Here is a 24,728-nt window from a genome sequence, read left to right as displayed (position 1 = left end):
AGAGCAGAGAGCAGCACTAATGTGTTTTTTTTTACTTGAAGTAAAACAAAAAAAAGAAGAATTTCTGAAATTTTAATTATCGAACCCTCTTTGCAATTAACAAAATTGTGGAGAAAAAAATATATATATTAAGTGTCAAAACATCTTGTACGTGGCGCACATCTGAGTCTGTGGGGGTCAAAGGGCACCCAAAGCTTAAATCTTATTGGTCCGTTTGCTTTTGTTTATTTGGCGGTTTGGCGCTTTTTCTGTAAGCTAAAACTGAATGAGCGCAGTTTGAACCTCCCGTAGTTCTAGGAGCGGTTCGGATGCCGGTTGAGCTTTTTACCGTGTTCGGTTCTGACGGGTCGCCGGTTCTGAGCTACTTTGATGTTTCCCGAACTGGAGAGTTAACGGGTCACCCGTTAGCTGACATCTGCCGCTCCTGCTTAGGGTCACGCTAAGACTGCGGGTTAAACAGTTTAATCTAGTTGAAACGTTTCCTAAAAGAGTAAAAACTGAACAAACATTGTTGCTTCACCTTCTCCTCCTCTGACACCAGAACCGGGGATCAACATCCTCCTCTTTCCGTGGATCACAGGTCAGCTTCGCTTCCATGTCTTTATTTGTATTTAGCGTCGTTTGTGTTAAAAAAAAAAGGCTTCGCTGCTTTAGTGGTTTAAGTTTGCGCTGGTTTTGTGCGATGCGCACATGATGCGCTCTTACAGGTCAGGTGCAGGGATCGTTTTGTGCTACCTTACAATCTGTCGGACATTTTTTTCTCGACATCTGGTGTCAGCCAGCAGAAGCCAGCAGATGTCTCTGCACAATTTGTTAATAGTAAAGAGAGTTGGATAAAAATATACAATAACTTTTCTTTTTTTATTTAAAGGAAAATCTCACAGTGCGTCCAACAGCTGCAATAATCCGGACTGTCAGTCACTTGTGGGAATTTTAGAATCACACAGAAAAGCTAAGACAGGGAATCAAACTTAAAACTGAACTAAGAACTTCTGATCACATAATAAATTAGCCATAGCTGCCATGGTAATAATTACTGATAACTATTGTGAATACTCCCTAACATTAATATGATTAGACGGCATGTATTATTGTTATAAAGGGTGAGCCAAGGAAAGTAGCCCTTCGTGTTGCTCTGGACCCGTGAAGTAGCTCCCAGGCTGCAAAAGGTTGGTGACCCCTGCAATAGAGGATGAGGTGTACAAGTAACAGTGATCTCCCTAAATGCAAAAAAATGTACAGAGAATCTGCTTGACTTTTCTATTATGCAGCTACTTTGACTTGAAAAGCTTCAAATGTGCCATTCCTATGTTGACTTCTTGTCAAACTAATCATATAGTTTTCTGTAAATAAATGTCTGATGTAAAATATAAAACCGTTTAAGAGTTCTCAAAATACTGTTAGGGAGTGAAGGGAGTTTTTTTGGGCTTGCCGTCACCTTTCGCTTCTTGTATTAATTAACCTGGATTCACTTTAAATAAATACATTAGGATACTTATCTACTGCAGATTAGATGTTAGCGAAAACCTTCAAGCAAAACTTTTTCCGCAAAAATCCTGAGTTATCACTTTAAGGGCTTGAAATGTTCTATACTCAAATATTTCTACATAAACATTTACAGTAAAAACTGCACGAAATGCCTAACTTTACAAAATCTGAACAATCCAAATACACTTTGTTTTGTTTGAGTTTTGTCCCGGTCACATGCTAACAACAACAAAAAGTTGTTCAACTCCCCCAGTATATACAAAAAACTCACTTCACATCATGACTATATGTAGGTAGTCCTAAATTGACTACATATACATATAAAATAATAAATGTTTTTGCAACACTGAGTGAATCAAAGGGAAATTGGACAAAATGACACTGAACTGATTGAAATGTCTTTAGAAAAACAGAGATTGCTTGCAGTTTTGTGTCTCTCAATAATGTTTGACAGCAGCTTGGCAGGAGACCCCCTGAGAGCGACGACTCTGGCTTACAAATACTACATTTACAGATACCAATGAGCTGCTTCCCTAAATAACACTTGGTGCCTGGCTTAGGAGCACGTCATAATCTGACAGCACTGAGCTCTGACTGAGACAAGAATCCAGCCAGTTAAAAACAGATTGGTGGCACATAACCTAAAAAGGGAAAGCTTTTAGGATCCCGGTGGCTACACCTGGACTGTAGGTGGCATGTGCTTAACCAAGGAAATTTAATACATTGTGCTTAAAATGAAAAAGGATGCCACACCGCCCTGTCTCGCAGCTCCATCCTATCCTTCATTCCCAGGTTTATTGCTCTGTTTTAGTCGTCATGCCAATGTAGTTTCCATTTTGGCTATCGTCCTTCTCCTTAGTGTTCACTGGTGAATAGGAGGTGTCCTCTTCATTTGTGGTCTGCATTATTGATGAAAAGAAAAAAAAAACATATATCTTCAGTTTCGATTTTATGTTTTGTGTCTTTGACTAAAAGGTCTGGTGTTGTCTTTTGCACTGATAAGGATTTAACATTTCTTGTAACGCTCCAGCATAACCAAGCTGTGTTAAAAGTGTTAAAACCGGGAGTGACGGTGGTCTTTACTGTGTGCTGAAAAAATGAAATGCATTTCCAGAGAGAAGTTTTTAATCACTCATCATGGGCAAAAATGTAATTATAATTACATCTTTATTTATGCTAGTAATTTATTTTTTTTTTTTCTTCTAGATTTCATCAATATGGTGCATGAAGAATGTTCTCCGTGCTTCATGGGCCGAGGGTTTGTTCTGCTTCCTCCCATAGTCAAAAAATACACATGAAAGATTGAATAATCTCTCTAAATTCTTCATCCATGATTGTATCTCCTATGTGTCTCTGTGTAAGCGAGTATAGATAGTGGATGTGGATGTTGATCTATTTATTATTATGTAAATGTTACGTTCTCGTGTACGCCAATTATTAATTAGTTATTAACCCTTCTGTTGTAACAGATGTTAACAACAAAATAAAACACCTGAACCTGTACCCTGAATTCAAGTTTTGGTATTTTACTCCAAGATTATAACTGACCCACCTCTTGCCACCTCATCTAAAATGTGCTTGAGGTGTTGCTATAGTCTAGTTAGTTATTCAACCACTCTCATTAGCACAATTGTTAGATTTCATTTCAATAGTTTTGCTTAGTAACAAGCAGTAAGCTTTAAAGAAAATCCCTATTTTCTTTTCAGATATTAAAGGTTGCAACTTTGGGATATTCACAAAATCTGCCAAGATGAGTAGTCTAGTATCCAGCCAGAAATATCAGGAAAGCTTAAAAACTGTCTGGCCCAAGTAAATCTCGCTAAAAGATGTTTCACGTAGTTATGTCGTGTATTTATTTGAGGCTGTATTTATAATTTTTACCTCTGCGGATTATTAAAAATCCACAAAATAATTCAAAATTGTGCAGCCAACTCTTGTTTCTGAAGCTTACTGATGTTGCACTTCTTGCCAGTCCTGCTGGAGATAAGTGAATGGTTGAATAAATAATTTAAACCTCAAAATTCATCCCCACAGTGAGCACAAGTAAACTTCTCACTAGAACTGTGTGTCATGCATTTAGGCATTAAGTAATACACCAGAGAAATGAATGGATTGAAACAATGCAGCAAGACTTACAGCATAGGCAGCCTTGGTAAACACAATGCGCTTAACTCTTTTCTGCACAGAGATAAATGGTGATAAATACATGCATAGTGACATTGGTGAGGGGTTAAAAATTGAATTAACAAGGATTAACACAAATTACTTTTTAGGATCAAGCAAACTGCGAGGTGTTAGAAAGATGCCTGGGTCGAGGAGGATGTGTTTTACCTTCTGTTGATGGGCCCTGATCAGGAGGACGATGAAGACAATAAGCATTATCCCGCCTAGTCCCACAATAATGAGTGGGAAGTTGGAGCCCACATTGACAATCATGAGCAGCTTGTTCACCTTCGCTGCTGAGGCATCATCGATCTCCACACTCTGAGAGTAAAGAAGTAGAGTTAAGGAGTGGCTAAATGACAAAAAAAGGAATATGGCAAAAATAATCTATGATAGCAGCTGCGACCTGTTTTCATCAAGTCAGATAAGGACAAATTATGTAATTTTGTTGTATTAAATTCACTGTTTAATTTGTGATAGGAGCTCTTACTCTTAGCTAGGTTAAGGGTACTGAACGTATCTAGTTAATGGTATAAATAAACTAGTTAATGATATAACATATTCTGATTTAAAAAAAAGAGTCACTGTTTAACTTAAAATTTGTTGATTTGGTCCGTGAGAGTAGAAAATCTACACAAAAACACTTGATCAAACTGTGTGTGTGTGTGTGTGCGTGTGTGTGTGCGTGCGTGTGTGTGTATCTGCCATTTCTCACCTCATTGAGGAACATAACAGGGAAGATTGTTTCTTTCAATGATTTAGTGTCTCTGTTGAAAAAAAAAATTAAAAGAAGGTAAAGATTCACATAAATAATATATAGGTGCAAAAAGACTGCGGCGTTTAGTCTAGACTGGGATGCAGATACTCACGGGTATCCAAAGATTCTGTTGATCAAGATGTTAACCTGAGCTCTTTTGCTTGCACGCACAACCACTCCAGTTGTCTGTCGGCAAAAAAAAAACAACCTCCAAATATTTATTATTACTATTATTATGTTAGATAAAATGCGTAGGTGAACCTGAATAAATTTGATTGCATATAAGTGAATGTATTTCGGTAAATAAGTTCAAAAAGCTGCTTTTTAAATTGTATATTATTTGGAGTCATTTGCACACAGTCATTGACTGAACTTTTTTCATGTGTTAATCTAGACTACAAAAGTTTATAGCTACTGAAATCCTAATATTCATCTTTTTATAAAATTAGACTGTTACGTAAGAGCGTATAAAGAAAGTAAAGAAACCTGCATTTCAGTTTGAAATTGATCCATTAAAAGTCACTTTGATTTGTCTTATGCAATACTGTAATTTTTCTGAAAATCTGAGCTTTGGTGTTTCATTTTCTCTAAGCCACAATCACCAAAATGAACAGAAATAAATGCTTGAAATAAATTTGTGTATGGAAAATGCAATATATATCTTGCACTTATTGAACTGAATTAGTGAAATAAATTGATTTTCAATGATATTCCAACCTGCAAAAGATTGTATTCAAATGATTTTGTTTGCATGACTCTAATTATGTCAAGAGGGGGAAAAAATGCTTTATGGTATTTCCTCTGATGGTTCATACAATGGTTGCACTACTGCTTTTGAGCCAGTAGGTGGCGTAGCAATACATCTTTTTGGTATAAATAGAAGACAGCGGTGCGTTCTGGTAGCTTACCGGGTTGAGGTCTAAAAACGTTTGGTGATGATGCCTTTGAGGAGACATTCCTCCAATCGCTTCTATATATTTATCTTCTCCCAGGTAGAAATGAGGAAAAGAGGCAACAACGGGGGCACCTACAAGAGGAAAAATGATTGCTTTTGACAATTTAGGAGTATTTTCACCACAATGCTTTTTGCTGTATTTAATCACTGATTAAATACAATCACTGATTAAATACAGTGTATCCAAAAAGACATTCACTGGCCAATATGTCAGGTCTACATTGCAAATTCTAATACATCGTCTTGCTGGAGGTAGCCATCATAGGATATGTGCAATGTGGCCATAAAGGAGTGGATATGTTCAGCAACAATACTCTGGTAGGCTGAGATGTTTAAACAATCCTCGTTCGGTGCAAAAAACCCCCCAAAAAAACAATATGTTCCAAGAAAATAATCCCCACACCAAAATGCCGCCACCGTCAGTCTAAGATAGGAGGCAGAACAGATCCATGCTTTCATGTTGTTTTCACTCAATTATCACCTTCCCCACTACCTGAATCATGAAGCTGAATTCAAGATTCATAGCACCAGGAAACACTTTTTCCAACCTGGTATTGTCTAATTCTAATGAATTATTTGACCTACTGTTGCCTTTCCATGATCTCAAACAAGTGTTCCCATTCTCCCCTTTTGTCAACAAGGAGCTATCATCCACACAACGGCTGCCCAGCGGATAATTTCTCTCTCTTTTTTTTTTTTTGGCTCGTTCTTCTTGAACGATACACAAAAATTCCAGAAAATCAGCAACTGTTGAAATACTCAGACCAGCCTGTCTGGTACGGACAACAGTACCACGTTCGAAGTCGCATCATTCTTCCCCGTTCTGTTTGCAATTGAACAGGTGTACTTAATAAACTGGCAAGTGAGTGTATATGCTAAGCTTAGACAGAAATGGACTTAATGATGGCTGTTTATTTGTAAATCTGAGCTGTATCAGATTGTCTTTTGTTAATCGTAAGTCATATGAATGCTCTCCAAGCTGATATTGTTCTTTATGTTTATGTGTCTACACACACACTGAGGTCAGGAAAACTGAAGGCACACAGACACAAACACACACAGACATACACACACACACACGCACACACACACGCACATGCACACACACACATACACACACAGCTTGATAACTGCAAACACTGTTTTATTTCCTTACTTCTTTAACGCTTGATTCGATCAGAATGTAACTTGGCCTTGGAAGTTAGAGATACAATCTGTCCTCAAAAGTTAATGCCCAAGATAAAAAAAAAAGGCAGTGCACAAAGGGGCAATAAATCAACTTGTATAACTAATTAAAGGCTGTCTAGATAAAGAAATCCTTTCCTCTTATTGTCAGCGGGGTCCTGTACTAGATAACATGGCGTAAAGGTAATTACTGCATTACTTTTGCTCAGACGTAATTCTGAGCAAAATGAATACATTTCACAGTCTGCGCACCGCTCGTGTTTGCTGACAACAATAACTGGGGGAAGAGGGCGAGGTGATGACAAAGTGGGGCATAGGTGACAGATTTCCTTCTCTTGTGTTTGGCAGTGGATGCTGGACAAAAACATCGGCCCACCCGCAGTCACCTGAGAGCAGTCTTCACGTGACAACTTGCAAGGTCACTGTAGAGCAAGCACGGCACTCACTTTCTTTTTCTTTTTTTTCTTTCCTTTTTTTTAAATCAGCACAGCCACAGGGTGACCTTAATCCTCCACTCCAAGACTCCTTTTTGTTGGTGGCTAAACAAAACTCTTGACCTCAGCCAAAAGCATTGGCTATTGGCTTTCATAAACTTTCAACATGTCTTCTAATGTTTCACCATTTTTACTGCTGGGGGGGTTGACAGCAATATTTCATCTCTATCCATGTGAGAACACAATATTCAGATTTCTTTTTTCTTTTTTGCTGTGAAGTAAGTTGTTCTTTTAAATAGTCTGCTCTGTAGCACCAATATAAGACAACAAATGAGTGACTTGGAGTTTTTTTTTTTTTTTTTTTTTTAAAGAGTCCGGAAACAAAGGCAGTAAGGTCATTCCTGATCAGATTCAAGGGTACAGTCAGGTGACAGAGCTTACTGCCACATGCTGGAGGCCCAGTCATGGTCAGATGGTGCCTGAGGTGTGGCCTGGGCTGGAGAGCTGCGTCACGTGAGTCCGTCAGGCTTAATTTTACTGCCGGTGATATAACTGAAGCCCTAAGCCCCTTTGTTGGCAAGGAAAATCAAAAAAGAGAGTAAAAAAGAAGAAACAAATGCTACAGTAGAAGCTCTTCAGTCTCATGTAGGAGTTCAAACACTACTAAAGATAAATGTGGCACAGGGTGAAAATTACCTTGCCGACAGGGGCTGACTTTGAGGACCCCAGTTCCCAGGCACTCTGTAGGGGTGACGCAGAAACCTTCGTTGGCCGGGTTCTCTTCCTTGCTGGCCAAAACAGAGCGGGGAGGTGTGAAGCGGTAGGCGGGGACTCCTTTCACCTCAACGTCCTTCTCAAACTCCATGTAGATAGACCTAGAGAGCAGAGAAGAAGCTGCAGTTTCAAACACAAGAACTGAAAAGAATGTTTTTAAAGTTTATTTTTTATTACTTTAAGAAAATAAAGTAATAAAACATCAGGATATTTCAAATCCTCTTGTTTCATAATCAGAAAGTCGATTTCTAAGGCATTCAGCCTGAACATAATATGACAACAATTAGGTTCTTTTGGTATTTTGAGTTAGAGGTCCAAAATTCATTCATAACCCCTGGCAGGTTTAGATTTGAAATAATTTTCTTTCAGCTGAGAATTTTGTTTCTGATAGGGTATGTGAGCTATTTCTCAAATTTTTTATTTTTTGTTTAATAGTATTCATATGGCATGTTGAAAACTTTTAATATCACTGGACAAAATCTTTATTATCTTTAGAGCATTCAAACTCTTCCTATAACTTCCTAAAACCTGATTGTGCAGCGAGTTCAACAGCATCAAATCCTCCCTAATTTTCCTTTTACTTCCTCCAAGCCCTGTTCAGAAAGTGCTTTCAGCTTATCAGCTTCTATTGTTGCTTTTTGGTAATTCACACAGACTAAACAGAAGAAGCTCAGTGCGACATTAGAGTGCGCTCCCACAAAACGAGTCGTTCAAAGTTACAAGGGTCAGTAACAACGGTGCCATTGATTTATGGATGTACTTTCACACCGGGAAAAAAAAGAAAAAAGTGCAGAACAGGCACATTAAACCTGGCTTGAAATGTGATGTGTAGCAATGATTGGCCAGCAATTATACATATTTTCACATGACATCCTACACAGCGGCTTGAGTGTTTTTCACCTTTTGCCAAGTTACAGCCACACATTTCTTTGCGTTTTGAGGGGAATTATGCACAAAACAGTGGGGAATTGTGATGTGGATGGCAAGATAAGGCTTGTTTACAATTTAATCTACAAAATAAACTCAGTGGTTCAATTACCCAAAACTCACTTTTAGAAAGGTCTTCATCCTCAATGAGTTGGATGAGTATAGGAGCTCAAAAGACAAACAAAAAAACCTCTGACTGGAAAATCCCCACAAAAATTGAATTCTTTCCCCGTTCTCTGTCATAGTGACTTTTTGTGCTAAAAGAACAAAATCAAATGCAGCTATCCACTTCCCAAAACTTGTTCACAAAGCCACAAAGCATATACGACTTAGGCCTTGACCCACCAATGTAACACCACACATAGTTGTGATGCCAGAAAACTACTTTTATAGAAGAATTTGTTAAAGTTTAGTGAGATTCCTGCTGGATCTGATATGTCTAAACTGTATCATTCTCTCCAAAAGTACATTTGGATGAAACCCTGCATGCATTCTCAAGCTGAGGCTTGTCCTCAAGCATCAATGTCAGTTTCCTTTGGAGTCTCAGTTAACATTTCTAACATATTTGAATGCATTACTTCAAATGGCTTAATAGTTATTTAATACGTAGGAACATAAATAAAAACACCACTTGCCGGAGCCCACACGCAAAAAGCAGGGCCATTTAACCAAGACCGAGCTTCTTAATAAAATTAATCATATTTTACCTTTACTTGATCTTATTAGGTTTTTTTTTTTCATCTGTATTTCAGATCTGTTTCTTTATGTTAAAAATCTTACAACAGTTCACAGGAGAATCGCATTATTGTGAGGGGCCCATCCCTTTTTCTGTGAATAACTGCAGTTATCTGGTGTGAGGGGAATCTGGACCATCCTCAGCGAGAACAAAGCCCTCCATACACTGTCTGCCAACTGACTGGGAGGAAACACAGCATACCAGTAGTGCAACAACACTATGTAGACCTTTTCCCTTGACCTTTGGGAGAGAAGCCAAGGAAAGCACCTAAAGCGTTTCTGCTTTCCAGAACTGGACTGGGAATTTCTGTCTTGTAGTCATAATGAGAAACAAGCACCAATCTGAAGAAAGCTTAGATCAGCTGAGCAAACATTTAAGCTTCGGTTGATTACATTTTGCCGTAATTGCAGCAGTCTTGTTGGTATGCATGTCCCAGCTTTGTAAACATAGGGATGTTTGCCCATTCCTCTTGGTAACTTCGCTCCAGCTCAGTCATATTCTTAGGAGAACATATCCAAACATCGATTTTCAACTTGGACCTAGATCCAATTTTCAATTGGATAGATCAAATTTCCAATTGGATCTAGGTCTGGACTTTTACTACGCCATTACAACACTTACAGTATCTTCACAAGCAGTGCTGATTCCATGTTTATTGTTGTCCTGCTGGAAGATGAACCAGGTTTCCACCGGGTGGCTGTGTGTTCAGGAGGACGGCCGACTTGTCAATTTATTAAGCAAATTCTTCTTGTGGCTTGTGTCAAACTTTAAACAGGACTTGTGAAGTCCAGATCTGTTAAGTGTGTGGAAAATAGCTGCCCTGTTGAATAATCCTCTCCATGCCTCGCCTGTCAGTTTCGGTGAAGGACCTTGTCTTGGGAAGTTTGCAGCTGTGCAAGCCTTCCCTCACTCCTTCAAATTGAATATTGTTGTACAACCCAGTTTGCTCTTCAAATTGCTAATAGTCAAAGATGTTAAAAATGTTTCTTTCCACTTCACAATTATGTTGTAGCAAAAAAAAAAAAAAAAAACGGAGAAGTTGGTTGTAACTTGACACAATGTGAGCAAGTTCAAGGATTATAGATTATTTTTCAAATATTCATACTTCATCACTTTACAAAGTTCTAAATTGGTTATTTCAGATTCAGGGGAATCCAAAAGGGTCTTTAAAAACCCTTAGTGGCTATAGGGGAAGATAAGCTTCAGATAGAAGACACAATGGTATTTAAACAACAACACCTGTCTGCAGTTTGTCAAAACTTTGCGGCTTTTGCAGGTCAGCTGTCAGTTTCTGGAGCAAACGGTCACTACCCTGTGAGCTTGCAGTTGGGAATAGTGCCACTTTTCTTTTAACCAGCACATGAGTCTCAAATGTCATTCAGCACATGTTTTAGCCACTCAGCTCCAGGCGTCACGCCATAGTAAGTGTGTAAAGGGTCAAAACATAAGTAGACTAAAAGTTTCCTCTTCAAATTAATCAAAAAAACAAACAAAACAAAACAAAACAAAAAAAAAAAACAGGAACAAGGAGGGAAGCCTCCCCTTTGGTCATTAAAGCACAGTCAGACACAATGACACCAATAGGGAAAAAGTAAGTGTGTGAAAGAGTTTTGAAAATTTGGGTGAGGGGTCTTCGGCACACATCCAATCAGAGCAAAAGGTGCTTGCTCTATTACTCTACCAGATTCTTTCCACACAAAACAAAAAGAGGAAGATGTGGGCCTCATCACAGATAAGCACAAGGCGCATATGTTTTGCAACAGACAAGGATTAACAGTGGTGAAACCAAACTCAAATGGACTTGCAAAAGTAAAAGGTTATTCTCACAGACCAAGCTTTGAACACAGAGGTTTGTCTACCAAAACATTTGTTGTGGAAATGTCAGGCTAGCACATCAAAAAAAAATAGTGTTTGATTGATATTAGGTTTTTATTAAATATGAAACGCCGCCACTGCATGGGATGCCAGAAATTAAAGGAGGTTTGCTGTTGACTTATTTGTATGTGATCAGGATGCTGCAAATGGGATCCAAAACCGGTTCCAAGAACAAGACGTATTGGTATTTCCTCGCAAACAATAATTTGAACTCAATAATGTGTCAGGCAACGGGGTACAACCCTAATCTGTTCCTGTTGATCACATTTCTGGTCATTAGAAGAGATGTGGCCTTTAATGGAATAGAAGTCCCTATGCAAAGGAAGATATTGTGTAATTTCTCTGCAATGCAAGTTTACTGATGGTTCCTATATATTCTAATAGTTTTTTTGTTTCGACTTTAGATATCAGACCCATCTCCTGTGGAACCAGCTCTTATTTTTCTGCCAAAGCTAGACACTCAGTGTACTTCAAAAACTAGGCTTACAGCTTTCCATTAGAATGATTTGGATTATCCTTTGCTGTAACTGTGTCTACTGACTGCTGACGAATATTATGACCATCCTACTATCTTTCCTCCCTACTTTCTATTAATGCACTATTTGCAATTACTTACTTAAGTTTTCTAATTATCTTTCTTTTCCATAGAAAGTCTTCCTGGTACAGTGCTTCTGTATTTCACTCCCTATAGAAAGTGAACGTGGAAAGACCCTGCCAAAGTCTTTATTTCAAAGCACATGAAAGGTCATGCAGGAGGGTGGTGTAGTCCTGAACTTTACCTGCACAGGTCTGGAGAGAAGACATAAAGACGTTCGCTCTTGTTTAGCAAGGGATGGAAAGCACTTCCGTCTGATCCAAGGATGCGGTTGCTCTCATTAGTTGACCAGTATTTGAGCATCCTATAAGACAAATTAAATTAACATTGTTCTTTGTTGCCAACAAACCAATCACAACTGTTCATATAGCCTGTATTTACATCTTTACAGATTACTTAGGCTTTTGTTAAATTCAGAACATAGCTCAAAATTAATTACTTAATTTAAGAAGTTAAAAAATACACCGTTTTCTGTATTGTAGCTACTATCTCTATTGTTGCCAGGTTTAGCGAGCTATTTTATTTTTCACAGACAAAAAGTGGTCACAGAAAAAAAGAAAAAGCACAGGATGTTTTCCAAAAGCCACATTTGTTACATCAACATGTTCGCTGTGCTCATTTTAGAAATGATCAAGAATGGTTTAATCTACAGCACTTCAAAACGCAGCTTCCCTAGTGCGAACGGGTAATTATAGCACTTAAGGATAAGAAATCTGGATAAGATAAGGCTATTTAAAAGCCTTTTGAGTAGCAGGATGTTCCGTCCAGCTTTCTGTAGTAAGAGTTGCAGGCAAGACCAACAAGAAAAAAAAGCGAAAGGCAGAGATTACCCAACACACCCATTCAAATTCAAAGATACGTTATTTATCCCAAAGAGAAATTAAATGTCGCAGCTCATATCATCCCAGTGTCTTCAAAGTAATTTGTGAATTTCTGGGCAGCAGAGACGACATTCCACAGTAACGCACTCTGGATGACGCCATCAGCTGTCTTGCTAATCCTCCTCATTTGCTTTTGCTACTCCTTTTTCTGTCTCAGTCTTGCTATAAAGCCGGGCAGAGAGATGCTGGGGGTCGGGGTTATGAGACGGTTTGAACCTTCATCTTCTCTCTCTACTCATTGGTCCTGCTCTGCATCCAGGAAGACTACTTTTCACACTCTCTGGTATTTGAGGTTGTAATTCAGGTATTGAGCTTTTCAGATGCTCTTCAGCTGTTCCCAATAGTTTCCCTGATTACTCATCATAACACTAAGTAAGAAAATAAAGGCAAAACTTCTTCCAGCTGCACTGCAGCCAAAAGCAGAGGGAATAATTGTCCAACCAACCATGTAAGAATTCAACCAAAGAAATTATAAACAAAAGTTTACAAAAGGAACAAATCAGAACCGCTGTAACATCTACCCCAACATGCTGCCACAATGAGAAGAGCAATTCTGTTGTGTCCTGGGTGTGTTTGTGTGAGACTGCATCAGTGTTACCTTTCCCCTTTATACGTTTCGATGCGTGCGTAATCTAAGTAGTTCTGCGTTCCTGTGTGGAAGACAAATTCTCCGTCGCTGCTTTCATTTTTCTGTGCCAAACAAACATTGAGCTCATTAAAATTACATTTTCCTGTGTGATGGTAAGAGAAAGTTTATAAAAAAAAGTCACCTCTCTTTTGTAATATTGCTAAAATACAGAAGAGCTTTTATTGTTATTATCTTTTTTTTTTTTTTTTGCTAAACCTGTACATACCTTGTACATGAGGCCGAAAACCCTCTCCACATCAGTACCGGATGAGGCTATGCGGTTCAACAAAGCATCTTCATCACCCCAAAGTAATTCCTGAACAGTTCGAGTGGTGAAGGGATGACTTTTGGTGCTGGTTATCATGAAGTTCAAAAGAAAGCTCTTGTATCCCTGGGCCTTGTTCATTGCAGCCTGGAGTCAAGGATTTGAACAGATATGAGAAAATACAACCGATTTTGCAGGATAAGCTGGTGGTGAGCAGCGCAATGCAGTGGGAGCACACAATCCCCTTTAACCCAGTTGGATTTCCACTTATCTCCAACCTTTAAATAAGGACTTACCCAAAGGGGGATGTTGACAGTGGTGATGTTATCGACATCTGGGTCACCAACAGACTTATCCCTCAGAAACACAAAGCTTTTGGCGTTGTACGCCGACACCTTTGTATTATTGTCCAACATGGTGACATTGTCCTTATACCTGTACTCTCTGTACAAACAGTCATTTAAGAAAAAAAAAAAAGATTACTTTTCTGTTGAATTAAAACTTGGAATATTAAATCAACCCTTTATCAAATACATCAATATTAATTTAGAGAGAAAAAAAGGAAAATTTTCAGTTAGGAATAAAAAAAAATCACCATCAGAAATTAGTTTGACTTTCTTTTAAAAAAAAAGTTGTTCAGTGATTCTTGGGAATTTTAATCTAACATCACATCTTATGTTTCCCCAGGTTAAAAATGTGACGTGACACAGTCGCCCTGTACCTTTGTGTTATGAAAAATTAGGTGACCCAGATATATGTTCAGGAGGATAACAAGAAAGGTGGAACAGATCTCCAAAGCTCAATGTTAAAATAACCTCAGCAGGAAGTTGCATGTTGGGGTCAACTACATCTTTATAAATGCATATTAATTTGTCTTGATGCCAGGAAGTGCATACTAACTATAGGGGAGGATATAGGATATACTCGACAAAAGCCTTAATTCTAACTTTAATGCAGATCGACACCTGGGATTCGAACTCTGGGATTAAAAATCTGATTTTTTTTTAATTTTATTATTATTTTTTTTTTTACTTTTTGCTTTTGGAACACACAAAAGCGATAATTACGGCTGTTGTTTTTTGTTTTTCTGTTTGTTTGTTTTTTTAACATTAGCTATTGTTAAACATCTTTATAAAAAATTTTGTAAATTGTTTTATAAAATGGTCCACATTACTTACATTTTTTTTTCCTATTACCACAAAATAAAAAGGATATTTTATCGCTTGAGCAAAATAAGCATGTCACTCTGCAAAAAGACATTTCAAGTTCCAAAGTTCTTTTTTCTTTTTTGACTTACCTGTAGGTGTAGGGTCCAATCTGCTTGACTTCCGGTTTTTCCCCTTTAAGGATCTCTTCTACATTGGTCACATTAAAGAAGAAAAACTCCATGAAGACAGGAGGGGGAGGGGCTTTCCATGACTCGAACACGCGGCTACCTTCCACTAAAACAATTTCCTGTTGAGAAGAATAAACAAAAATCACACAAAAATAATGAAATCATACTATCCTTTTTGTAGATTTTTTCTTAAAGTTCAAACCAATGAAAAAAAAAAAAAAACATTCCCAAACTACTTAAAATGTTGTGTTTGTAGCTATGGCTTTGCATCTGCCGCTTTTCTAGGTCATTATGCCCAATCGTAGCAAGTTTGGTGTGCATTTTCAACCGAACATCAGACACTATTTCATTTTCCATACATCCTCTGAGCAAAGAAAATGAGCTGGTTGAAACCTTCCACGCTGAAGCATACAAATGATTCGTGGATGAGTTTTAATCACATGACTCTGTCCTTGCATGTTTTGAATCTGAAGTTCTCCCAGTACACTCGCAGTGAAAACAACCCCAAGAAGAAAAACATCCTTCTGGGTGGGTGCAGGGAAATGTGTGCATGTATGTGTGCGTGTGTATGTGTGTGTGTGTGTGTGTGTGTGTGTGGGTGTGTGTGCGCGTGTGTGTGCGCGTGTGTGTGTGTGCGTGTCCACGTGTGTGTGGGAAGGGGGAACGGCTGCGTTAGCATCGGACAACAGCATTGGCTGCGAACATAAATGGTGTGAGAGGGGACCCTTCCACCACCCCATTGTCAGCCGTTTCCCTTGACGACAGGCACTTGGAGAGAGCGCCTCTGACAGATCATGTGATGCATGGAGCCTGACGCCCGCTGTTTGTGGGGGACCTTGATGATCTGAGCCACATTCCTCAGGATCTAGCTTTTTGAGGCCCCACAGGAGGAGCGCTGCCGACCACCCTGTTTGATTATACAGTACGATGAAACAGAGAGGTATTTTTTTCAAACTACAACACAAGGAATAAGAATAGAATTGGGGATGGTCTTTTTCCAAACAACGAGTAAGGAGAAAAGATTATATGACCTAATTGTGTCAAATTTATTGTAGGCACCAAGCAACAAGCAACTTTTTCAAGGGAATAAAAAATCCCCTTCTTTTTAGAGTCCCTTATTGTTTGTCCTATGAGACAAAACCTTAACCGAGTAGCCAAGGATTACAAAGTTGTCGCTTAAAATTGAGAAACAGAGTCTGTCATCCTTTTACGGTCTGAATAATCAATAGTATAACCCTCACAGCATGCTACGCGAAATACATGGGAAGCAGGAACAAAAAATCCCTCTCATCTCTGTATCTCTGTACATCGCTACCTTTGCACCACACCCGATACATAAACACACGTGGCAGGTGAATACACAAACATGCATAGAAACCTGCGCTTTGATGTGGCGATGTTCAAATACATACATAGATGTGAAAAACAGCTGGAGGCGGTTCTTAAAATCTTCCAGTCGAGCCACAAAAGCTTTACATTCTTTAAAAGTGTTTGCCTCCTCCTGCTAAGCAAAATAATCTGCAGCATTGTGGAAATTAAATTTAGTAAAATAACCAAATTTATAATGGGTCTGACTCAGAGATTCGTTCTTGCCTTTGGGGTCCGACAATAACAACAGAGAGATTGAAGCTGGACTATTGGAACAAAACTTTGTGAACAACATTGTTTTTTTGGTGTTTCAGAGTTGCAGACATGATTTAACAAAGCCAGTTTTCAAAAGATGATTTTTGAAGGGAATAAATAAAATCCATTCAATTCAACCTGACAGCAAGAAAAGGCCTCAAAAAGCAACACAATATGTTTTATCTACCAGTAATAAAATAAATATTTCTAAGGATTTGGCAGTATGAGTGACTGGCCAACTAAATTACTCCAACAGGGCATCAACTCATCCAGGAGGTGGCTAAAACATCCTTATAATACACTGCAGGCCTCACTTAATTATGACCAAATTGCAGTTTTTAAATAATTATTTAATTTACTAAGGGAAAAACAAGAAATGCGGTATAATGTGTAGTGTGCTGTTCAAAAGACACCAATGTCATTTTGGTATATTTTCAACTCAAAATGTTTTCTGTAAACATATTCTCGACAATGCAAAAATAAAAATGTTACACCAACCAGTAATGGTCTAAGTAACGAAAATGAAGAAAATATTCTTATAACTCTGTCTCTGTAAAGAATCATTGCTTGCTGACGTCACACTAAAACACAGAGGTTGCCTAATAAATCTCAAACAATAAAAGAGACTGAGCAAACAAAGTGAGACGAGGGCTTGAAAGACACATGTGGGAGGAGATCCTCTACGCTGCTTCTGGTACCGTGAAGCAGATACAGCTACAGAACTTCACACTGGCTGACAAATAACTGGGCAAAGAACGCAAGTTTCCTGCACTGATTTTAATGTGTCAGAGTTGGGTTTTGTTTTCTTTTATATCATAACATAAAAAAACACTATATGCAAAGAAAGTTTCAAGTACAAAAAAATCTGATTATTTGAATACTTCCAATCTGATTTTTCACTTATTCGAAAATGCCACTGCCATGTTTTTTCTCTTGCCACATTTTGTTCTTAGAGGAATGTCTGATCTAACTACTGAGGGTCCCTTCATGTTATGCTCCACTTGTCGCTTGGAGACAAAAAAAACCCTGCTTTTTAAAATATCACACTAACATTATGTATCAACAAATTTTAATATTATTAATATCGTAATTAATATTTAATATTATTAAGTTGTGTGTTTGTCATACAAAGCAACTTTTCTTAAAAATGTTTAACCCTCAAATGTGGGTGTTATTTATAAAAAAGTATTTTCATTTTTAGAAAAAAAAAAAATCAGAAAAAGTAATCTTATTTCCTCCCATAGATAATATAGATGAACTGGTAGCTTTTGGTAGAGTAGATGTAAAAAAAATAGTCTGACTATGTAAAAAAAATAAAATAAATAATAATAATAACTCAGATGCAATTAAAACTGTTAAAACAAAAACAGAACAGCAAAAGAATTTAAAATTGCAATTTATCCTATGCACAAAATGACCAAAATATATGCCATTTATATCAGCACAGCCAATGTTATGCGAAAATAAAAAGTTGAGGGGCACAGAAGAAGAGTTAATAAAAATTATGTAGTAAAATATTTTCCAATTGAATCTTTTGCAGAGAAGAACTGCAACAACACAAAACCAAAAGATAAAGTTCTTGATGTCTTGAGTTCATTTCATTAAATAATTCTGCTAATAAACCTACATTATTGACTCTCTGCAAACAGTAGTATTCAGTTATTTTCCAAAGGATGATTTAAAAATCTCTCACCTAAAAGCAACCTGATACTTGCAATGGAGATGCAGGCTTGATTTGAAACTAAAGATGAAGGTGTAGTGTGTGATAACACTAACATCAGAGTAAAGTCGCTTTCCTGGCTGCACCGTTTTCATAGTAAGGTGAAGCTTCTGGGAAAGTTTTACAATAATATGGAGACGTTTCAGCATCTTTAAACTCAGGGAAACTGCTCAATTTTTTAAGGTGGGAGGGGGGAGGACTTTGCTCCTCAAAAAATATTGATTGGGTGTAAAGAACATTGCAAAGCTGTTCATGACAATTTATCAATGAATTAGTGCAAAATTTGAGAAAGTCATGGGGAAGAAAATGATTTTTTTATTTTATTTGTGACATTCACCTCTTTTGCTCTAACACCTCTACTTCCTTTTGTAAGTTTTGAATTCAGGAAGTAAATATTTCCATCTGTCATCAAAAATTTCAGCAAGGGTAAGGTAAAGGACTAAATGTTCCAAGTGAAACATTTGTTTATATGAAAACTACATATAATGTTTTAATTAAAAAAAATATCAAAATAAAGTCTGGTGCACACAAGATAATATGTGAGCACCACATACTATCTCATGGCTGCGGGAAAGTTCATTTATTTTTATTCTTTTCTTCAATGTCTCTTTAGGGGCTCCTCTTTAGCCTGCCTTTAAGAAAAACAGTTGCTCGATTGTCCAGTCTGGATGCAATAAATATGTTTTTGTTTCACTGGCTCTGAGTCACTTAACATCTTAACTGTTATCTTCAAAGTCTAGATTGTATACGAGTATCAGTTTTCCCCTCCAAATCTTGTGGCTAGTTTTGTGGTCTGTCAGCAGAAAATCAAGACTGATTCCTAGTGGGAGACGAAACTAAAACATGGACTTTGGTGTGTCAACTGTAGACAAAGCAATGAATCAATTCTGCAGCCTCTACAAACGCAGTCACAATCGCAACTTCACTTCACCATTTCTGGAAAGTTTTTAGCTGCTTTTGCTGTGATTTTGAATTCCATCAGGCTTTCTTATCCATATTTACAGTAACTTCAGGAGACGTTGCCAAGTTGAACAGAAGGAACTTCCCATGACTCCACTTATTCCTGCATCTACCCACATAAATCTAAGCCCACTCCCCCAGAGGGTAACTATTTTGTTAATGTCATGATTTAAGAGGAATTTCTCTGCTAGAATTTTAGGCCATTATTACAAGACATATTTGCATCATGATTGGTTGATGACTTTCAACAAATAGTACTATTCTGATTTTTTTTAAAAATATTCCTCTGACACTGATCAGTTATAACATGAAGAACACCTCTTGCCACAGGTTCTCTGCTGGATTTAGGTGTCATTCCTGACTAGCCCACAAATAGTTTTGCTGACAGATTCCTTCACCTGAGCAGTGCATGTTAGCAGGACCTTCATAGTTGCCAAGGTCAGGTGGTGACTATAGCTTGGGCTACGGCTGTTGTCTTTTCTGTATAATTTTAATCTTTTGTTTTGCAGAAAGGAGAATTTTTGAATATTTTTGCTGTCTACTACGAAAGAGCTTTGGATTAGCCATCCCATATGTGCGGATCTGAGAGTCTTGTGAAAACAAAAAACAAGACGCCTATATTGCTCTGTACACATGGCTCATTGAATCGGCCGCCTCTGGGAATGAGATCAAACATCTGCAAACCTCTTTGAACCAAAGCATTGGAAAAGTTGACCCAAAGGAGGCAAATATGTGTAGATGGCAACGTTGATGTTCTCTCTTCTTTGAACAGCAGAGATAAAACTGAGATTAGAGCTACAGCCACTGATCCTGCCAATGAGCAAATGATATTGTTAGTTGCAGAGGGGATCACAGCTGAGAGTTCATTACTTCAGTGCCTTTGAGGAAAGGAAAAGCTTGGATAGCAAGTTGTTTACAACTGATTAGAAATGAATGAGATGTAAAGCGTTACAGCAACAACAAAAGCAACATCAAAACGCAACCAGACAATAAAAGATAGGGCAGAGGAGAGATGAGACATGACAGGAGGAGTCTGATCAACTTTATGATCTCATCACAAAAGGATTTACCAGCTTTATGGCTAGAGTCCCTCTACTGGTCACTTCCATGTAGCATCCTGCTTAAAATCAGATCTTTCCAATAGTAACACAACCAAGTGCCAAACAAAGTAGTGCAGACAACACAAAGCAGATGTAATAACTTTACAAAAGATGGTTAATTAACAATTAATTATTGGTCTGCTTTTCACAACTATTACACACTAGAGACAATCTGTAATAGTGGTAGACCCTGCTATTGTTTTGAAGAAATAAAAAGGACATTGTCCCTTTAGTTCTTCTTTTTCCAGATGACAATGGGTTTGCATTATAGGTGTACGATGGTGTCTTCAGCTCTGACTCCATGGCATTAAGCGAACTGCAGGATCCGACATAATCTTTCCAGGATCTGGGATGTCAGGGTAACAACAGTCATGGAGGACTAACTTTGTTTGGTACAGGAACAAGGCAGAATCTATTCAACAGTGTCGGAGCTTCCCAGGTTTTCCAATAATTCCTGCCTCCACTATGGCTGATCAACTGCAAGAAATTAGTCCCGCTCCAAAAGGTACAATATCAAAAATATGCAACCTTTTAAGTCCAATTAGACTCCTGGGCTTAGTTATCTTCGCACTACTTGGTCTGATGATCTTAACCCAGAGATTGATAATGAAATATAGAAAACTACTCTAGAACGTTTTCACTCCTCATCAATTTGTACCCGACATAGAATTTATTCAGTACGACTCATACTGACTGAGTCCTACTTGTTCTGGTTCGGTAGGACTCAGTCTGGCAATTCATACTGAACTCAGGGAGTATCAAGTCTGAGACTCGAGTATGACTTGAATGTCTCTGTAAGGTGTTCATTGTTGTGTTAAAAAATAATAAATAGCTCTAGTTTGCAGTTTGTTGCATTCAGATCTAACAAGGAAATAAATGTTTATGAGTTTAATCTTTTATTTTTATGTGAATTTGCCTTGACCTGTGATGTAATGGGAGTAAAAGAAATAGTAATTGTATGTTTAATCTGAGATTTAATTAGAATCCCCTAAAAATACCTCTGACATTTAACATGCCATAAAATGTTCTGTCACATGAAAGTAATCTGATGGTTGGCAAACATATACAGGGAATATGCTGACAAAACTTGACTGGTGATAGATGTGGTTATTCATACCGCAGCATCTTAAAAGTTGAAGTGAGATAATCAACTAAGCCACTTTCAGTAAAACTCCTGACAATTTGCTGACTGTTGGCTCTGTTTGACTCGACCCCTTGAAATGTGTTACAATTATGCAGCACCATGAAAAACATGCAGAAATATTTTGCAAAAATAGGCTCCAAGGCAAAGTTTATTAACACAACACTTTTACTGCATGCTGAAGGAGAATAAAATAGGACTTTAATCAGACCATTTGAAGGCATAAAGAAATGCTGACTGGTTGCACTGCACCGGCCACTGAACCCACAACTCCTAGTAAGTCATCCATCTGCAACTTCTTGTAACAGTTTAACAACTGTAATTCCTTAAAATTTGTCCCTATGAAGCTTATGTTGCAAAAGTTCAGTGTATTTGCTGCTTCGTTTTATGACACTTGAATGCTTCCTCTTATGTTTCTAGATTAGGACATTTGTGCCCAGTTGAACCTTTTGGCCAAAATGCTTATCAGCTAACCATAAAAACAAATACAACACAGAGATATTTAAATGTTTAGGGTTTTTTTTTTAAATTCTTTTTTTTAAATAAAATTAGGATAAAAACATAACAGTTCTTTGCAAATGTATTACCAGCCATTGAACTTTCCCACATTTTGTCACATTACACACCCTGACCCTTCCACTGTTGCTCTAGATGTATATCAAGGGTGAACGTCTGACTAAGTCTCGAGAATTTTCCAACTTCTAACAGGTTTTCTTCCAGGAGTCCCCGGGAATTTGTGCAAGGATTGCACAAAATACTGCAGGGACTGCACAAAATACCAGTGCACAAATCTACTCAGTCAGCTTCCCCTGTAGAAGAAAAGCATCCCTCAAATGATGCAGCCACCTCCTTGTGTTTCGCAATGTAATTGATGTGTGGTTGTTTGGCATGTAGCCCAAAAAGTTAAAGATTTGGTGTTGCCTGAGCCAAGCACCGTCTTCCTCTAGCGTTGTTACAGCTTTCACGCCACAACAAAAGACAGTTTTGTAAATACAAATGTCTGGAATTTTCATCCCACTGAAATATATTGAGGTTTTGGGTTGCAAGGTGATGAAAACATGGCATTTTTTTGTTGTTGTTTTGTTTTGACAGAAGGCTACATTATCGTTTCACATTTGGCTTTCATTTTAATATGACTATCTATTAAACCAAAAACTAAAAACTGCCATGCTAAGTGGAAACAAACATCATATCATAATGATTGCGTGATTACAATCCAGTCATTTGAAATCCCTGTGTCCCAGCTGTATATAACTGAAGACAGAAGGGAATCTGTAGGGTTGGTTCACACAGTCACATCATTGTCAGGTTTTTACCACATACGGCAACGAGTGAACTTTACTCTCCCGCTATATAAGGAGGCAGTAAAGTTGCTAAATAAAAGTGAAAGTCATAAGATTCAAGTTTTCTACCTTTTTCAGGCGTTTGTGCATCAAATTGCGGAATACTTGAGCCACCATCAAGGCGATTCCACTGACCAGCAGGAGGGCGCAGATGGCCCCCACCGTGTAGATAGCGCAGGACCTTCGCGTCATTGTTGGCAGATGCAAGCAGCAAGACTGAACGTTGGAGGGATGGATGGACAGGTTAACTTCCTTTCACCGAGAAAGTTTTATGCCCTTTCTCCAGCAAACACACACAAAAAACTGTTTTTTTTTTAAAGTAACTTTGCCCAGTAGAAAAGTTGAGGGAAAGTTTTTGAACAGGGTTTGCGAGAGGTGTCCCACCACGAGTTACAGGCTCTGCAGGGAGGCACTCGTATGAGTAATGAAACCACGCGGTTCCTTTTCTGTGTCAGACTGAAGCACATGAATTAAAAACTGAACCACGGAGTATTTGTAGCGGGCTGGGGAGCCTCTCCCTCCTCCAAGCCATGAGCCCTCTGATTGGTTCCAGCAGTGGGAGCGCAGTGGGCTGAGGACGCTCTTCTCTCTCGGGCGCAACCTATAATAACCTTACAACTCAACCCCCCCTTCCGCCGTAACAATTTCCCTGGTCGGATTCAATTTGCTCGGTCTGCTCTGCGCACAGAGCATCAGAGGAACGGGAGCTACACATAAAAAAAAAAAAAAAAAAAAAAATTTATGAAGTTGGTTAACAGGTGTTCATCTTGAAATTATGTCTCGCTTTCATTAAAGAATGTCGACGGTACCTAGAGATGTGAATCCCTCTTACTGTTATAAGTTTGTTCTGACACTTTTCTGAAGAGGTAACAGTAACAAGTAACAGGTAAAAATCTATACTCGAGTCGTGCTCTAAAAATATGTGCTGTATGTTTGTAAATGCAGGAATTCAAGTACTTCATTTCATTTCAACTCACGCTTTTAAAACTCATTTTCGGTTTATTCGGTGGCGCTATTTCCACGCGAGGCTCGCGTTTCTTAACTGGATATCTTTTATACAACGGAAAGGGGAAAAAATACACACATAATATTAATGCTGCACTCAAAGATTATGGTCACTGCTCTGCATTTTATCAACCAAAGATCTCGGTGTCTTCCAAACACAAAAATACTTACAAAGAAAAAAAGTTTTTCAAGGTATAAAACATAAAAAGTACATTTAGAAAGTTCATGACTCGTTAATTGTCTCCTTTATCTGAATTCTTGTTTATGGATGGATGGATCATGACTCAGTTCACATATTGATTATTATTATATATTGATTTCAAACCTGGACTCTACCTGCTTACTTTCTTTCGATCTATTTATTCTCACATAAGTTGCTAATGAACATTAGAATTCCAACATGCTAATATAATATACCCAAACTCTTAATCTATTGTAGCTAGGCCTCATATTTTAATAAGGACAACAACAGCTTTCATTCCCATTTAATGAAACCAAGGAGGACTGCGTTCAGTTCAAGTCTGTCGGGTAAAAAATAACTAATTTGAATGCATTCGTTCAAAATATTTACAGTTTAATATCAGGTGTAATTTTAAATGTAATTGGGCATCATCTTGTTTTTTGGTCTGTTTTATTATATTTGTTCTCATTTTATAGACTTTTTACTTTTTGGCCAATGTTGACATGATTTCTGTCTGTGTTTTTCCAAGTTTTTTGTTTGTATGTTTGTTTTCCACCTTGTCAGCTGCTGATAGATGCACAATCACTGTCATTACAAACTAAATCTTCCCCCAGCTTAAAGGGTTTCCGATCCTCTAATAATTTCTGAAAATGTGT

The 24,728-nt window shown here is 38.0% G+C and overlaps 1 protein-coding gene across 2 annotated transcripts; it reads right to left on the bottom strand.

Moving 5' to 3' along the window:
• Positions 1–762: 762 nt before the first annotated feature.
• On the bottom strand, positions 763–23,364 carry LOC103142710 (lysosome membrane protein 2). 2 transcript variants are annotated; one of them, XM_016674768.1, is made up of 13 exons: positions 22,956–23,364; positions 14,961–15,118; positions 13,960–14,107; positions 13,625–13,810; positions 13,369–13,460; positions 12,074–12,193; positions 7,679–7,857; positions 5,317–5,435; positions 4,521–4,594; positions 4,367–4,418; positions 3,820–3,972; positions 3,625–3,666; positions 763–2,387 (listed from the first exon to the last, which is right to left on the bottom strand). In XM_016674768.1, exons 1-13 carry the CDS (start codon positions 23,076–23,078, stop codon positions 2,283–2,285), a joined length of 1,551 nt encoding a protein of 516 aa, XP_016530254.1. In that variant the 5' UTR covers positions 23,079–23,364; the 3' UTR covers positions 763–2,282. The 2 variants fall into 2 exon arrangements, with proteins under 2 accessions (XP_016530254.1, XP_007558941.1); XM_007558879.2 differs by lacking the exon at positions 3,625–3,666.
• Between the last annotated feature and the right edge of the window lie 1,364 nt (positions 23,365–24,728).

Source organism: Poecilia formosa, unplaced genomic scaffold, assembly GCF_000485575.1.
Source record: "Poecilia formosa unplaced genomic scaffold, Poecilia_formosa-5.1.2 Scaffold100, whole genome shotgun sequence".
Taxonomy (NCBI): Eukaryota; Metazoa; Chordata; class Actinopteri; order Cyprinodontiformes; family Poeciliidae; genus Poecilia; species Poecilia formosa.
This window is presented reverse-complemented; position numbering and strand designations above follow the sequence as displayed.